General features: G+C 53.5%; 2 protein-coding genes across 2 annotated transcripts in view; one reads left to right on the top strand and one right to left on the bottom strand.

Moving 5' to 3' along the window:
- LOC127000975 (GATOR complex protein Iml1-like) overlaps positions 1–1,240 on the bottom strand; it is a 73,919-nt gene extending 72,679 nt beyond the window's left edge. The window contains exon 1 of the mRNA XM_050865149.1: positions 1,030–1,240. The gene's annotated coding sequence lies outside the window, so the exon portion shown is untranslated. The remainder of the gene's footprint in view (positions 1–1,029) is intronic.
- Positions 1,241–13,675: 12,435 nt separating this feature from the next.
- Positions 13,676–17,294, top strand: LOC127000974 (uncharacterized). The gene is made up of 2 exons (XM_050865148.1): positions 13,676–15,963; positions 16,547–17,294. Exons 1-2 carry the CDS (start codon positions 14,159–14,161, stop codon positions 17,292–17,294), a joined length of 2,553 nt encoding a protein of 850 aa, XP_050721105.1. The 5' UTR covers positions 13,676–14,158.
- The last annotated feature ends 769 nt before the right edge of the window (positions 17,295–18,063 follow it).

Genomic DNA, 18,063 nt, shown 5'->3' with positions numbered 1-18,063 from the left:
GTCCTCTATACTTTTGTGTCTTGGGGAGTATGTAGGATCATTCGTTTAGGCATGAGAGCAGGATTTAAATAAGGGTGGGAATATAAAGTCCATGTTGTTCTCCATGGCCTAGTTGGTTACTTCACTGAGGTCAACTTGTAGATTTTTGACATCATCTTGGTGTGTTATTAGTCTGCTTATTCTTGTGTCGTCTGCGAGTGATGATGTTCTTAATTAATTTACTCATGTCACCTTCCCCCACCATGGGAAGGAGGAGTAGAGTCCCCAACACCACGCCCTGGGGAACTCCGCTTTTATCCCGCACTGCTTGGCTTCTGTCACTCAGAGGCTGGGGGCATATTCTCAACACTCCGGCACCCAAGCACACATATTTGCAAGGCTTTCATAGGCGTTTTGGGCATTTCTAGGGGTAGCTGAATGACCCTGGTGATAGTTTGACCCTCCTTCTGTTCGATGAAGGTGAAAAAATCCTCATGAAAACTCGATTAATCTCCTTTTCGACCTTTGGAAGTAGTTGATGTGGGAGGTGGCAGCATCTGTGAACACCAACATCTTACACAGATTCCTAGGTAATACTTTATAAGTCCGCCTCCCCCTTCGCCACTCCAGCCCCCTCTACCCCCCAAGACAAGATTTTCCGGCGCATCATACATGTGGGGGGTCCAAGGGGGGCAGCCCCCCTTGATTAGCAGGGGGGCGAGGGGGGCTGTTAGGTTATAAAGTTGGGACTTTCCTTACTTTCAAGACTAGGGAATTTTCCTTCATTTAGGGATTTTGAGGGAAATTTTGGAAGCCCATTTTTCGGTGATTTTGGCTTCCCCCCCAAAAAAACAAACAGTTCCCCAAGCTTGTCTTGGGGGGTAGGGGGGGGCTGGAGTGGCGAAGGGGAAGGCGGACTTCTTATAAAGTATTACCGATTCCTATTTCTCTTCGAATGCCCACTTCTCTCTTGGTGCAGGAGGGATGGCAGGATAGAAAACGGACCATTACGTTGTACTTTACATATACCGAGTGTTAATAATTACTTACAACTAACTCCAGCAGCCTCCGTCGGAATGATACGAGCGTCGGCCTCCTCCTCCTGCAGTGTCTTAGGGAGCTGGATAGGCCATATAACCATGACCTCTAGGCCCCTGAAGCTGCAGGTTGCTCAGGAGTGTATGATATAATTTCTTCTTCTTCTTCCGAGTGTTTTAGGAGGCTGGTTGGGTTCTCCTTCTGTTGTTTACTCCTCACCAGTGTCGGGTCAGCCTTTGTAACGGCGCTGCTGACCTGCTGTTTACATTCATTGCGATTCCTTTTTCCCATGTATAAATTCCTGCATGAATAACTACCTACTGCTGTGTATACTTACAGAAGACCTCCTGGAAGAGGCTTACGCCTGTGACTCCAGATCTACGTTAACAACTTGTGGCAGTGTGTGGTGGACGATTTGAGCCTTTTAATTATATTTCAAATCTTGGTTTGCCCAGAATTTATCGAGTCTGGATTCAAACTGAATCACTGTTGTTGCCGCCACCACCCACTCAGGCAGTTGATTCCAATTATTCACTACTCTACTTGGGAAAGCATACTTCCTTACATCCAACCGTGATCTTGACTTAAACAGTTTCAATGAATTTCCCCTACTCCTGCTTTCTTCTCTAAGTTTCAATATTCCTCTGGTACATGCATCATCATATTTCCCAGTGAGTATCTTATAGGCCTCAATTAGATCTCCCCTTGCTCTTCTATATGCCAGTGTGGGCAGTCTCAGCTTCCTCAGTCTCTTTTCGTAGGAAAGTCCCTTGAGTTCAGGCACCATCCTAGTAGCCCTTCGCTGAACGTTTTCCACAATTTCAATGTCTTTCACCAAGTAAGGACTCCATACTTGGTTGGCGTATTCAGTGCGTGGTCTTACCAGTGCCTTAAACAAGGATTTAAATATTTCAGAATCCAATGAAACAAAAGTTCTTCTAATTATTCCCACTAAATTATTGGCTTTATTTACTTTTTCTACTAGATGGTCAGCACAACTTAGTTTATTGTTTATAATGACACCCACATCTTTTTCTGTAGTAATCCTCATTAACTGTTTCTCCATGTGATATCCTTGATCTTCAACAGATGTTCTTCCTATTCTCATGTATTTGCATTTGTCTGGATGAAATCTTAATAACCATTTTTCACTCCATGAATATAAGTCTAACACATCTTGCTGCAACTTCCGACAGTCATCTTCTTCTTTAATGCATCTAAAGATCTTAGTATTGTTATACTCCACTTGTCTACCCCTCACACAGGCAGACAGGTGCTCTCCCAATTACTTAAACTGGGCTCGCTATGGAAAACACAGTGCTCCCACGAGGCGGACAGCAGACACAAAGACACTCCGGCGGACACACTCGCACACACCCACAGAGCACACAGCGAGGCACAATTAAATACAGGGCGGACTTTCTTGGGGTTTACTAAGCAATAGCACGTTGTACAATCCTTATAGTCCAAGGGGGAGGCAGTCAAGGCACAAATCACAGGCGATTAAGTCCTAAGGCACAGAGCACAGGCGAGCGCGTCCTTTGTCTTCTCTCCGTCTCCACTCTTCCTCGCCGCATGGCGTCCTCTCCAGCCCGCCACCTCAACGGGGCCGCAGGGAACCCTCAGTCCGGCACGTTGCGCCAATTACAATTTAAACTAAGCTCAGCCTTGGCGTAACACTACCCCCCCCTTAAGCGCAGGCGACCCGCCTCGCCAACTTAACAAAACAAATAAAACATAACTGGGGAACTAAACAAATCATTCTGTATCAAAATCTGTAAGCCATCCTGGCCTCCTCCTCTCACGTCTTGGTCGTCGCGGTGGAGGTGAGGGCGAGGGAGAGGCAGCGGGCTGGTCCAGGTCACCAGCAGAGCCGGCCTCCAGGTCGGCGTCTCCACCTGCCTCCTCCTCCACATCATCCGCGACCTCGACGTCCACCGGGTCAAGTTCTGCCCGGTCCTCCTCGTCACTACTGGGGTAGTCAGGGTCCTCCTCAGCGCCAGTACCCCAGGAGTAACGGCCCGGCCCATGGTAGCGCCAGAGCCGGTCAACGTGGACGACAGAGGAGCGTTTGCGGCCCCTCCTGATGCGGTAGGTGACAGCGGACAGGACTGCAATCACCGTGTAGGGCCCCTCCCAGGGACTCTGCAGCTTCGGTGATAACCCTTTCTTCCGGCGAGGGTTATGCAGCCACACTCTGTCACCCACCGCATACTTCACGTCCCGCTCCATTGGCGCCCCCACGCTGTACAACTGAAGCGGAGCCCGATTCCGGCGTGTGGGGCCCTTTTTCGCACTACAAACGTCACAGGCCCGACACCACTCGGAAACGTCGTTCCGCATACCGACCCAGTAGAAGCGCTGGCGGAGACGTTTAAGGGTCTTTTTCTCGCCCAAGTGGCCACTAGTAACACCGGCGTGCAACTCCCGTAACACCTCAGCACGCTTTGCACGGGGTACCACCACTACCCAGGCGTCTCTGCCCACTCCGCCTAACACCTCCCAGCGCTTTACTAGCACTCCCCACCGGTCCAACCGCAGCGTCTCCCACTGGTCGACGAGGCACTTAGTGGCAGGACTCTCCGCCGACACTTCCTCCCACCGGGGTCGCTCCCCGCTGGCCCTGAGCCAACGCACTACAGGAGCAAGAGCGGGTCTGCGCTCTGTGCCTCACGCCACCGGTCGTTGCCTTCAGTGGCGTTGGCAGGCACTGTTAAGCGTCGGCAAACAGGGTCAGGGTCCCGACGCGCCTGGTGTGAGTAGCTTGCCTCACACGGGCTCTGACTCACGGCGTCAGGTCCTTCAGGGACGGAATGTGAGCTACCTGCCTCACACGGGCGTCGAGTCACAGGGTCAGGGTCCTTGCTAGCACAGTGAGAGCAACCTGCCTCACACGGGCGCCGGCTCAAACTATCGGCGTTGCTGTGCACACGACCCGGGCGGTGAACAATCCGGTAGTTGAACTGCTCGAGCCTTCCCAACCACCTCGCCAGCTGACCCTCCGGCGCCTTCAGTGTTTTCAACCACTGCAGGGCAGCGTGGTCGGTCCGGACGGTGAACTCAGCGCCGTAGAGGTACGGCTGGAAGTGCTCGAGACTGTTTACTGCCAGCAGCTCCTTCCTGGTCACGCAGTAGTTGCGTTCAGGCCTACTGAACTTGGCGCTGTAGTAGGCCACCACGTGCTCCCTTCCATCCTTCACCTGCGACAAGACAGCCCCGATGCCCTCCGCACTGGCGTCGGTGTCAAGCAGGTAAGGGAGCTTCAGGTTGGGGTACGGCAGGACCGGCGCCTCCACAAGGGCCCTCTTCAGGCCGTCGAACGCAGCCTGGCACGCCTCGTCCCACTCGAAAGGCACTCCTTTACGAGTGAGGCGGTGTAGGGGCGCCGCGATGGTGGCGAAGTCCTGCACGAAGCGACGGTAGTAGGTGCACAGACCAAGTAGCTCCTGACCTCAGCTACGTTAGTGGGCCGAGGCCAGTCTGCTACTGCTGCCACTTTCTGCGGGTCTGTGCGCACGCCGTCCTTGCTGACGACATGCCCCAGGAACGGCACCTCGTACTGGAAGAGGGAGCACTTCTTGGGGCTGAGCTTGAGGTTAGCCTTCCTCAGGCGTTGCAGGACCTCCTCCAGCCTCCCCAGCTCCTCCTCGAAGGTGCCTCCGTAGACGATGACGTCGTCGAGGTAGATGAGGCCGTCCTCCACTGCAGGCCGTCCAGCACCCGCTCCATCAGACGTTCAAAACAGCCAGGGGCGTTGCAGAGGCCGAAGGGCATGACATTAAACTGCCACAAGCCCTGCCCGAAGGAAAAGGCTGTCTTCGGCTTGTCCTCTTCGGCCATCTCCACCTGGTGGTAGCCCGACTTCAGGTCGAGCGTGGAGAACCACCTCGCCCCTACCAGCGCGTCCAGGTGTCGTCGATCCTCGGCAGGGGTAGGAATCCTTCACAGTCACGTCATTCAGTGCCCGGTAGTCCACACAGAAGCGTTGTGTGCCGTCCTTCTTTTTAACCAGGACTACCGCTGAAGACCACGGACTGTCGGACTCGATCACCCCTGATTTGCCAGGTCGTTGACGGTGCGCTGCATCTCCTCTCGTCGGGCAGGTGCGATACGTCGAGGGGACACTTGATGGGCGCGCTGGTTCCAGTGTTGATGCTGTGTTTCACCAGCGACGTGCGGCCCAAGTCCAAGTCGCCCCGGCTGAACACGTCTGAGTACTGCGTCAAGGTGTGGCGCACCCTTTCCGCCTGCGACTCCGTCAGGTTAGCGGAGCCCTGAGCGCCAGGTCTTCAAGGAAGTCAGGCAGCACTCCCTCCGCAGGCGTAGACGCACTCTTCGACGGCTGTTCAGCTCGCTCCACCTCTTCACATGTGCCTAGTCTGGCACCAGCTGGTAGTCGCCGAGCCTCGTCAGAGAAGTTAGCAACGAGTACTGTCACTAACTCCTCCCCGCTCCTACGAGGCTCCTCCCGACTGCCACACCGTCAGTCAGGTGCAGGTTTTCTGAGGTTCTACTATGCCTTCCGCGTCGTGCATCACCCTCGACAGTCGACACTGGACTCGTCGCTCCGTCCTGGGGCAAGGTGCAGTCGCTCGGCCGTCACTACCTCGGCACAACCGACTTCCGGAAGCCAGGGCACCTCTTGTCCGTGCACCCTCATCCGCTTCCGTCCAAAGTCGATACATGCGCCAGTCTGCACCAGGTAGTCAAAACCGAGCAAGCCCTCTTCATCCAGGTCGGCGGCGTACACTGGCAGCCGCTCTTCTGCGCCGCCCACGCCGACACGAGCCACTACAGGCCCCTGGAGTGCCACGCAATGCTCCGTCACGCCGCACAATCTCTGCGGGCGTCTGGGAGCCGCTCAGCGTCCAGCAACTCAGGGCGCACCAGGGTCTTTTCAGCCCCGGTGTCGACTGTCAGGCGGCAAGACTTACCGTCTACGTTGCCCTCCACCTGCACCGAACTAGTGGTACGGCGGCATCTTACACAAGTGGGGGCGTGTCGACCTTGGCAGGCTGGGTAGTCGCCCCCTTGTCCAGCCCGCTGCTGTTTCCGCCTGCGCCACTTGCTTCGGCTTGGGGCAGGCGCTGGAGCGGTGATCAGACTTGCCGCAGTCCTTGCAGCAAGTCTGGAAGCCCCAGACTTCGGCCGGTCGAGGAACGCGTCTTTCGCCCCTCGGACACCGGTCGCGTCTGTGGCCCTTCTCACCGCAGCCCCAGCAACGGCCACCAAACTCGGGGCTCGTCTCCTCGACGCCGCCTTACGCTCGAACTTCGCCTTCCGGCCTCGCACGTCGTTCCGAGGCTTGGCGTAGTCAGCGAGGCGGCTTGACGTCTTGAAACGCCTCGAACTCCATGGCCCTCGCCAAAGCCACCTGCAGGTCACCAGGGTGGGCTTGCTTTACGTAGATCTGCAGCTGGTGGTCCTGCAGAGCATCTACGAAGGCGTCACGGGCGAGGACGGTCGTCATGTCTTCACCAGCAGCCGGATAAGCCCGCCTCACAAGGGCCTCCACATCTTGCGCCAGTTGTGACAGCGTCTCGCCCTTCTGCCTCGCCCTCTTCTTCAGCTGAGCCCTATACACCTCAGCCTGGTGACTGTGCCCAAAGCGGCGCTGCAAGGCTTCCGACAGGCTGGTAAAGGAAGCTTGCTTGGTGGCTGGAAGGTGGCTGAGAATCTCGAGTGCCGGGCCCCGCAGCGTTGCCAGCTGCAGCGCCTTTTCTTCCTCAGTCCACCCTTGAGCTGTTGCGAGCATGACGAACTGAGCAACGTAGGCCTCCCAAGCTACCTTGCCGTCATACTCAGCCGGCTTACGCCTGCGGTGGTCGTGAAGGAAACGAACGAGCAGGGGAGAAGGCAGGCACTCGGGGCAAGAAAGGAGGCAGGGTAGGGTTTAGGTGAGGAGGCGAGGGTGGCGGGCTGTTTGGCAACAGTGGCGGGGCTGCCGCTCGCGCCCCGCCGCAGCCCACGCCAGCCGCTGAACCCCGACCGTGACCCCCGGCCGGACACGCCAGGCCCGGAGGCTCAGAGAATGCACTGCGTGGCCTCAGCGAGGCTTGACACTGCCACAACTCACACAAAGGCTCACTCTGCACTTCCTCTGGGGCAGCACACGGCAGCCTGCCTCGCCTCAAACCTTACCTCCTGCACCTCACCTCTCAGTGCCTCTAGGCCCCTCTGTAGCTCAACCCGGACCTCCTCGCAGGCCTGATCGGTATACTGCCGTGCCTCCTGCCGCACAGAAGCCAAACTTGCTTGTAGTGCCTCCTCAAGCCTGCTGGCCTGTGCCTCGGAGCGCTCGGCCTGCTCACGGGCCTGCTCCTCAAGCCTGCTGGCCTGTGCCTCAGGCGCTCGGCCTGCTCACGGGCCTGCTCCTCAAGCCTGCTGGCCTGTGCCTCAGGCGCTCGGCCTGCTGTGCCTGCTTTTGACCTTGAAGCGTTATTTCTTGCCTCAAGCCAGCCAACATTGAGGCAATTAACTCCAGCTGGCCAGGCTTAGCGTCTTCATCAGCCTCAAGGTCACCACTACCCCCACCACTCGCTCCGCCAGCCGCACCGTGCTCGCCGAGGTCCATTGTGCCCGAGGCGTCACTCTTTGTCTGCCCGTCCACTCACAGCACAATTTCCACCCCGCTCCTGACACCACTGTTGTACTCCACTTGTCTACCCCTCACACAGGCAGACAGGTGCTCTCCCAATTACTTAAACTGGGCTCGCTATGGAAAACACAGTGCTCCCACGAGGCGGACAGCAGACACAAAGACACTCCGGCGGACACACTCGCACACACCCACAGAGCACACAGCGAGGCACAATTAAATACAGGGCGGACTTTCTTGGGGTTTACTAAGCAATAGCACGTTGTACAATCCTTATAGTCCAAGGGGGAGGCAGTCAAGGCACAAATCACAGGCGATTAAGTCCTAAGGCACAGAGCACAGGCGAGCGCGTCCTTTGTCTTCTCTCCGTCTCCACTCTTCCTCGCCGCATGGCGTCCCTCTCCAGCCCGCCCCCTCAACGGGGCCGCAGGGAACCCTCATTACGTCACGTGGCGCCAATTACAATTTAAACTAAGCTAAGCCTTGGCGTAACAGTATCATCCGCATACATATATACTTCACTATCATTTGATATTTTATCAGGGAGATCATTTATGAATATTCTTGTGTCAATGGGTTGTATCATAATATTAAGACATTTCGTCGACCAAGAACACATAGTTGACAAGGCTTTCGTAAGAGTTGTGGGCATTTGCAGTAGTAGTTTTGGTAGTTTGACCCTTCTTCTGTGCCATGAACGTGAAGAAACACTCATTAGAACCCGACTGACCCCCTTTTTGACCTTTAGAAATAAGTGATGTGAGAAGCGAAAGTATCTTATAATACCGACCCATGTTCTAACTTCTCCCAGGGGTAGGCAGTTGTAGTCAGGGCAGTAGGCAATGCTCCGGTGCGGTCTTCGTTATTAATTAGCTGCATTTTCTTGTGGCTTCTTGGTTACCAATGGAGGCGATCGCCGCCTAGGTAAAGATCGCCGCTAAGTATTTCCACATGAAACTGGCCGATGGGGTTGTGGCGGCTGCAATTAATATTATTGTTTTCACGAATAATATCACAAATATCTATTGGTTCAGTATTCATGTCCGATATTTTCATTATAGTATCACAATTAAATATCCAACGATTATTTCCAACTCACTGAACATTTATCACACACAGTTTACTTTGAGTACAAACACTAATTAATTCGGTTATGTTACAAATTCTCTCAATTTCAGTCTGAAGAACTACACAACGCTGGTCATTCGCTGAGTGGTTGCAGGCTTCTTGTACCCACTGATCACTAATATAACTGGATTGGTTGACTCCATGCATATCCAAGCCCGCAGCTGCCATCTTAATTAAGATTCCCTTGGGCCGAGGAATATATTATGTAAAAAATTCGGCATCAACGCTCGCTGAATGGCAGTAGCACGTGGTAAATCACTTCATTACCAAGCTAAGCGGAGGACATGAGGCCCTGCAGCAGCGAAGGGGACGTGTCAGAGGTCGACCAAGAAGTGGACGCGCACTTGGGCGGTGCGGGCGTAGCGGCAAACGTCAGTGGCGACCCCAAGGAGGGACTTGGGACTGCTGACGCCTCTCTGGGTGCCACCGCCTACCTGCCGCCGCCGGCATCTCCCCAGCGGCATCTCCCCAGCGGCGCCCTCGGCGAGAGATGCGACGGCCCGGATGGTTGAAAGACTTTTGCGAAGTGCCGGAGGACTGAATTTACTTTTTCATATATTTTCTTGAGTTGAATGTTGGGGCAGTCGGGTCGACTGTTTTGTAGGGGGGGATAGTGTTATGCCAGGGGGTAGATCTGATGTGTTTTTTGTATGTGTTATCTGTGTAATTGTGTGTGAGGGGTGCTAGTTCGGGGCGCGGAGGGCTGTTGTTACCGGTGTGGCGAGATATTTTGACCGATCTGAAATCGGTCACAATATCTCGCCACAGCGGCAGCACGGCCGGCGGAGCAGAGGGAGAGTTGAGCTGCGATGGAGGGGAGAACGTGCCCCTGCCCGTAGTAGCGAGCCCTGTGCTGTGTCTGCCAACCCCTCTGTGTACTGGGAGTTACTGTGCCTTGTGAACCAGTGCTTGTACGGTGTTTGAGCTGTCCATTAAAGGAGAAAACCTAGCCTTCGAGCTTCTTTGCCTTGCCTGGCTTGCCTCGTGGTGTGTTGGCTGCCCCGGGGAGTGACGGTGTGCCTCTCGCTGTTCTGGGTGTTCACGATCTGCGTGTGGTGGTCAGGGGTTGAGGTGCCACCGCCTGCCCGTGCTGTGGTGTGTATTTGGCGGGGGAGGGGGGGGGGGGAACAATATTATTCAATTTCTGTCGACTCCACCCCTGATATAAGTCACTCTGACAAGCTGTGTTTCATTTTCCGATATGTCCTTGATAGTCAGCCTGTTGAAAGGTTTGTGCAGTTTCTTGAGATGAAGGGTCACGGTGCTGCAGAGCTCGAGCACAGCATTTGCATTTTTTTTTAGAAAAACATCAGATTAAGTTAAGTGACTGTAGAGGCCAATCATATGATAATGCGTCAAACATGAGTGGCAAATACGATCAGGGATTGCAAGCAAGAATTCGGGAAAAGAATCCTCTTACTGACTTCATTCCTTGCTTCGCCCATTCCCTTAACTTAGTTGCCCATTCTGCTGTGGACAACATTTCTGCTGCTTACAATTTTTTTGAATTGGTACAGAATATCTACTGCTTCTTCACAGCATCGACTCGTTGGTGGCCTTGATGGCCTGCCTGTTGTCAAACGCCTGAGTGACACTTGATGGCCGGCTGCCTACTCCGATGCCTCAAAGGCACTCAACAGTGGATATAAAAAAATAAGGATGGTTTTAGAGCAATTTACAGAAAACCCGGATGAAACAGCCAAGCATGACACGAGGCAAGGGGAATTTTATCCAAGTTGAATACCTTGGAAAATTGCATCTTACTGGTGTTCTGGTCTGTCGTCATGGAAAGGTTTCAGTAGACAAGCATAAAGCTGTAGAGCACAAACATGGATCTGAACGAAGCCGTGAAGCTCTTAGGTTCATTGAATAATTATGTCGCCAGTTTAAGAGATGCATTTGAGGATTTTGAGGAGAAAGGGAAGATCAAAATTGGTCTGGAAAATGAGCCGCTGTACAAAGAAGATACCCTAAGAAAGAAACAAAGTGTGAAGCTCAGTCGAATTGATGGCAATTCTGAAGGTAGCCTACTGCTTTTTCAGGGAGGGAGAATTTTAGGGTCACAGTGTTTCTTCCCAAGAAGAGGCTGGAAGCATATGATGCTATCTCTGGCAAATTTGGCTTCTTCTCAAAAATGTCCTCGGTTAACGGTGACCAGCTGAGGGATGCGGCAAAGAGGTTGGTGAAAACCTACCCAGAAGACCTCAATACCGGCTGGCAGCTTCTCAGAGGAAATTGTTAATTTCCAAGAGTACATGAATGAACCTGAATCTGATGTGTGGCTTAGTCAAAAAGGTGAAAATAAGGGGACCTCTATTGCATTGAGAATGCTTCAAACCATTGTTAACAATGAAATGCAGGATTCTTTTCCAAACCTGTACATTTGTTTACGTATTTACTTGTCACTTCTCATCACAAGCTGTTCTGGAGAGAAAGGTCTCTTTCTGCACTGAAACGTATTAAGAATTACCTGCGATCCACTCTGAAAGACGAAAAGCTCAATCATTTGGCAGTAAAGCATATAGAATTGTCTGTGCTCCGGAAATTAAATTTGAACAATGTTCTGGGTGACTTTGTTGAAAGATTAACGAAGAAACGTCTAAGTAGCCGCATACATTTGGTTGTAGGCCCATATACGTTTAGCTTTACAGTTCAGTACGTACATGTATTTTGGTATTGTTTTGCTTCATGCTAATTAAAGGTCCTCTGATAAGATGATATCATTTTCTTTGTTTCTTCATTAATTACTTCATTTATAATTCAGTGTAATAAATAGTACGAAAAGAGAGCGTAAAACGGGGAGGGGGATGCCGAGGGCCCAAAGAAGCTTGAAGCCTAGGGGCCTGCCATGGTTTAGGGCCACTTTCACAGTCATTTTATTGGTTTTGATCATTACCAATGGCGGCGATCGACGCTATAGCATTTCCACGTAAAACTGGCCTATGGGGTAGTGGTGGCTGCAGAGGAAGCGAGAGGTGTTGAGAGTGTGTGGCAAGGTGCGGGGCTAGGCTGATCCCGCAGCCGCCACTACCCCATCGGCCAGTTTCACGTGGAAAACTATAGCGTCGATCGCCGCCATTGGTAACGATCAAAACAAACAAAATGACTGAAAGCGGCCCTTAATACGGCACTGAGTAGCAGTAGTGGGAATCTTAAGAAGACCAAGAGCCGGGCCCCACTACGAAAGACTGCGACGGAAGATTGACAAGAAGATCCAGGAGGAGCTGATGACGATGAAGATGGAATGGATGAAAGAGAAGAAGGGCAACGTCAGCTTCATCGACCTGGACTAGGCGCTGGAGAGGGACGCGGTGTTCGCGGCGGACGGCGTTCACCTAAACGAAGAGGGGACGAGAAGGATGGGACAGCGGCTGTGTGAGAGGGTGAAGATGAAGTCCCTCCGTCCGGTATAGGCTGTATGAATGGGCTCGAGTGCCCTGGTGCGGAGAAGTGAAGACACCAACCAGGCGAGTGAATGTATGAAAATTGGATGTTTAAATGTGAGAGGCTGGGGTGTGGGGAAGTATGAGGACGTGTGCAAGGAGCTGAAGGAATGAAAGTATGATGTGGTAGGTCAGACTGAAACACACCTCAGAGGTAGGGTACAGTCTGAGGAGAGTAAGTATGTGCATGATGTTAGGAAAGGGCCGCGAGAAACGGGCGATGATGGGAGGAGGCGTAGCCTTTCTCCACCGAAAGAACTTGAAGATGGAAGAGTTGGATGTAGAAAACAGTGCTTGCAGTGAGGATGTTTTGGCTGTGAGTGGAATGCAAGGATAGGAAGGGCAGACCAGAGAGAGTAGTAATGGTTGTTGTATACATGACTGTAGAGGGGGAAAGGGCAGCTAGAGAGAACAAGGTGAAGTACAACACCATTAGGAAAATTGTGAAGGAGCATGCAGGAGAGAGTGATTATTTTAGGAGACATGAACGCACACACGGGTATGCTAGGTGAACGCATGAACAGGAATGGAGAAATGTTTGCGGAGTTTGCAAGCGATATGGATCTGGAGAACCTGAATGAGACTATGGCAGAGGGACGGGTGAACTGGAGTGCAAGAGACCAGGAGTCGGCGATCGACTATGTGTTGGTGAATGGAAGAATATGCGTGAATGTGTGAATCGCATGTGGATATATGAGGAGGGAATGATTGATATTGTGTTTGACCATAATATGTTGACAGTAGAGTGCATGTTGAAGGGCAAGAATCAAATAATAAAAAAAAGAGGTCAGAAAAAAGAAGTGGAGGCTAAGAGATGTAGGATGGGAGGATTTTCACGTAGATCTGAGTGAAAGAAACAGGGAGTCTGATGATGTGCAGCATGATGTGGACGCACTGAATGAGAGGCTTAATTTTTTGTAGAGAATGTAAGAAAAGCTGCAGTCCACAACATAGGTTATGTCAAAATGAATGGTAGAAAGCATGTGAGCAAACCGTGGTGAAATGGAAGTGTTAGGGGAGCAAGGAAGGAGCGGAAGAGGTTGAATAGACTGTGTCGGCAGCTGAAGAGAAAGAGGCAGGATAACGAGGAAGCTGAGGGTGCGTATCAGAATGCATGGGAAGGATATGTTAGGCAGCAGCGACTGACGAAATGAACGATTATTAGTGCGAAGGTTGACTGCGAAAGAAGTGTGATTCAGAGCCTGAGAGAGAAGGGGCTTGAGGGTGACCATGAATGGTATAGATTCCTAAGAGGTGAGAGGATGAGTGACGGTGAAAACGTGGAAAGGCTGAAGGTGGATGGTGAAATTATTACAGATGATAAAATGAGGGAGTCAGTCAAGGAGTATTGGGAGACTCCATACTTTCTTAGCAAATGTGAAACTCCGATACATAGTATACATACTGAATAAGATTGGACCCAGTACACTTTCCTGAGGGACTCCTCTTCGCAAAATTTAATGAACTGAGAACGATTTACCTATTTGCACACAGTAAGTTCTGTTCTCAAGGTAGCTCCTCAGATAATCCAGCGCACCACCCACGATTCCAATATTTTTACAATCCTGAAGCAATAAACTGCTCCACGGTGTCAATCGCAGCACTCATATCTAACAAAATCAGAACACCGCACTTCCCTTCATCCATGAGTACAAGTAAATTGTTTACCACCGAACAGAGAGTAGTTTCTGTTGAGTTAAGCCTCCTGTAAGCAGACTGATTATCCGGTACAGCTTGCACCGCTAGCAGATGCTCCATTAGCTGATCTAAGATCACATTTTCAAGTATCTTGTTGGATAGAAACGTCAAGTTGGATACTGGTCTAAAGGAACTTAAACACTGTGGGTCCAGTTTACCTTTGACAGGTTTCACGATCGCCGCTTTCTCACTCTCAAGAAAAATATTGTTTTCGGTGTTAGTGTTAACCATTTCGGTCATAATATTTAAGAAATCACTAAAGTCTCCACTCTTAATGATGTCATTTATCGGCAAGGGATCATTATCACACTTCGTCAGTTTCACCCTCAGTCTCGTCTACACGGCCGTGCTGTGTATAGACGTGCGTTGTCCTGTGCTCCGTCCGTGGATGCCCTGCCTTCCACGGAATAAACGGTGTCTAGAGGACATGGCTAACGAACATTCCTACTCGGCGGCTTCCGGGCAGTGTCCTGCCCCTGAGGAACGGCGCCTGTGGTCTGAGGAGACTGAAGAGATGGCCGACTCTGCCGAACTTGACCCTCGCCTTTGTTCGGAGGACCACGTGGCCAGCGCTAGCAAGCGGCTCAAGCCGGATAATCCTGGCTGCCTCTCCCCCACTGCCTCTCTTGTGTGCAGTCTGGTAGCTGAGACTGTCCTGGTCGACGGTGAGGTGCCCCTGGAGGACACGCACCCAGCCGCGCCCTCTGTTGCCCCGCGCCTAGACTTCCCCGCCGAGGCCGGGCTGACACCAGCCCAGCAATACACGTGGTTTGCATCTCTACTGATGCAGCACGGTGAGTTGGAGCCGCTCTTCAAGGAGGGTAGGCTCCGACCTTATCTCACGGTCAGGGACGACGTCGCCTTCTACAAGCGACTCCTCACTGAGGGGTTCCTCGACGTAGTTTTGGTCGAAAATGCAGCGGAGCGGCAGCACACTGTCATCATCCACAATGTGCCGCTCTACATGAATGCGAACCTCATTGAGACCCCAGACAACTTTCTGTGGTTAAAGCGCAGGTATGTGGGCACGGCCCCTCGCCCGCAGCTTCTTGGAGCGGTGGTTGGCCACGTCCCGACAGAGGTGCACCTCCTCGGGGTGGGTCGTAAGGCTGTGGAGCCCTACACGGCGGAGCCCGACATCTGTCGCCACTGTTGCCGGTGGGGCCATCAGGAGTGGCGCTGCAGATCGGCCCCTCGGTGCCGGTATTGTGCGGGCACGCACAAATCAGCTCTGTGCCTCCAGAAGATCCAGGCGGGCACACCCGTCCCCCGTAAGTGCTGCAACTGTGGTGGTGAGCATAACGCCCACTACCACTCCTGCCCGATGAAGCCTAAACCATCTCGGGTCGCGGCGCCTGACCACCACCCTCAGCAAGGCCGCCCTAGGGTTGTGTTCCGCCCTGCTCCTCTCCCTCAGTCTTCGGCCTGGGCCCGGGGGGCTCCCACAACGTCCGAGTTTCCGCCCCTGCCGGGCTCGTCCGCCCCTGCTGCCCCAGCCTCACCCACTGCCACCCCTGTGCCTCGCCAGGCTCCTGCTCCGGCACCCCAGCCACAGCCTACCGTCCCCCCTGTGCCGGCTGCCAGTCCCCCCGCTGTCGATGGGTCGACCCCTGTCCTCCATCAGATCCTCGCTGCAGTCACCCAGCTGCAGGAGACGCTGGCTGCAACGATCTCCAGGGTGGCGGCCTTGGAGCAGCGAGTCTCCACGCCCCCGCCTGTGCGTGAGCTCTCCTCCATCCCGGCCCCTGCTCCAGCTTCAGCCCCGGCCCCGTGCCCTGCCCTGCCGTCTGCTGGTGAGGCCATGGACGCCGATAGTGGGGACAGTGTGGTTCCCCCTGCGGGCCAGATGCAGAACACCCCTGCAACCCCACCGGCTGTGGTGACTGCAGCTGCCGAGGGAACGGCCGAACCTCGCCATGGCCAGACGGGTCCTTCACCTTCACCTGCTGATCCTCCACTGCAGTGGGAGGCCACACTCCAGGTGCTGCTGGCGCAGTTTGCTTCCCTGACTCAGCAGGTGGCTGAGCTCCATCATCGGATCACCCCACTCCTTGACCGGCAACCACCCCCTCCTGACCAGTGAGTGTGTCCGCCTCTTAACTTGGAATGTCAACGGGCTACATGCCCGCTTCACTGACCTTCACTCCTATGTCATCACTCATAGGCCAGATATCGTTGCTCTTCAGGAGGTTGGGCCACGGGTGTCGGACCTGAGGGGGTATGATTTATATGTCTTAGATGGCGCAGCAGGCAGTACCCGGGGGATGGCTACGTATGTCAGACAGGGGACGGCGATAGGTTTTGAGGACATGGGTATTAATGAGGGCATTGAATATATCACTGTTTCTTTACTCCATATGGGTGAAACCCTATTTTTTGTTAACACGTATGTTCATGCGGGGGCTTTAAATCTTGCTAACTTTCCTGATTATGTTCATGAGGAGCCGACTGTTCTTGTGGGGGATCTTAACTCTCGCCACCGAGATCTTGGTAGTCACCGCACCAATAATGTCAATGGTGTCCGCTGGAAGGCCTTCCTTGATGCCTCCGAGACGGCTGTCCTCACGGGGGATAATGTGCCCACACATGTTCAGGGGGGCAGGTTAGACTATGTCACTCTTTTTAACATGCCAGCTTTTACTGCCCAGACCCTTATTTCCAGGTGTTTGCTGAGTGACCACTTTGCCCTGGAGACGACCATCCCGATCCAGCCTGCCCCTGCTGTGTCCCGGAAGCGGTTGGCTGTCCCTGCTGCCCGGATGCCGCGCCTCGTTGCCGAAGTCGGGGCGTGGTACCATACTGTGAAGGGATCCTTTACCGACGCCGCCTCGCTGTACCACGGCCTGCTGGACACCGTCGAGAGTTTTGTTGCAGCTGGCAGGGCCCCTCCAAGGCCCGCCAAGCGCCGCCTGCAGACCTACGCCTCGGACCCGGCTGTCTCCAACTGTCAGCGGACCCTTGCCTCGTACCAGCGGCGCTGGCAGCAGGACCCCGCCGATCGGGCTGCCCGCGATGCCATGGTCGCTGTGGCGCGCCACCTCACTGAACTCAGACAAGAGGCCCGGTCACGACACTGGGTCGCCTTCCTTGCCAGCGTGCGCAAGACCCGCTCCCTGCGGGAGGTTTGGCACCATGTCAACAGGGTGAGAGGGAGGACCAAACGGCTGGTGAGTGACCCTGACCCTGCGGGCCGGGCCCAGGACCTGATGCGCCAGTGGCAGAGGGCCTCCTCCCTTGGTGGTCTCCCTGCACAACACCAGGCCGAACTTGCCCGCCACAGGAGCGGCGGATGGCCCTCGTTCAGCACCACGTCACACTTCTGGATGACACATGTGTCCCCATTACCCACGATGAACTCCTTCTTGCCGTCAAACATGACAAGTCGACAGCCCCGGGCCACGACGGGTTGACTTACGACATTCTTAATGCCTTACTCGTTGTGCAAGGTGACAACCCCTGCTTGACCTGTTCAACATGTCGTTTGCCACAGGTTGCCTCCCCTGCGTGGAAAGCTGCAGTGATCGTTCCCATCCCCAAGGGCGAGGGCACCTTTCGCCCTATCTCCTGACGAGCTGTGTGTGTAAACTGTTAGAGCGGGTGATCTTGAACAGACTTCTCTATAAGCTGGGGGACCGGCTCTCCCCAAACTTACATGGGTTTATGAAGGGCCGTTCCACAAGTGACTGTTTTCTTAAGTGCCTTAGTAATCCAGACGTGAATTGTCGCGCTTTTGTGGACTTAAAAGGGGCCTTTGATAGGGCCAACAAGGATGTCATAATGGAGGAACTCACTCTGCAGGGTGTCCGTGGAAGACTCTTAAGCTGGATCAGGGACTATTTGTATGGTAGGAGGGCGCAAGTGGTCTTCCAGGGTGCTACCTCCACGGAGGAAGTGTTTGAGCTGGGCACACCGCAAGGGGGTGTCCTCAGCCCCATGCTTTTCAACATTTTAATGGACCAAATTGCTCGGTGGCCCTTTCCGGGCAATACTCAGGTCATTATCTATGCAGATGACATCCTTGTGCAATGCAGCAGTCCTGCTCTTCTCAGTTTAGCTTTGGAGCAGCTGTCAGCGCTATGTGAACAAATGGGCCTTGTCATCAATGAAACTAAGACGAAATTTCAAGCCAGTGGGAGGAGAGTTTCTCACCTGCCCAGCGTTAATGGCACTCCTTTAGCT

The sequence above is a fragment of the Eriocheir sinensis genome, chromosome 19, assembly GCF_024679095.1.
Source record: "Eriocheir sinensis breed Jianghai 21 chromosome 19, ASM2467909v1, whole genome shotgun sequence".
Taxonomy (NCBI): Eukaryota; Metazoa; Arthropoda; class Malacostraca; order Decapoda; family Varunidae; genus Eriocheir; species Eriocheir sinensis.
The sequence above is the reverse complement of the archived record's forward strand: the minus strand, read 5'-3'. Positions and strand labels throughout refer to the sequence as shown.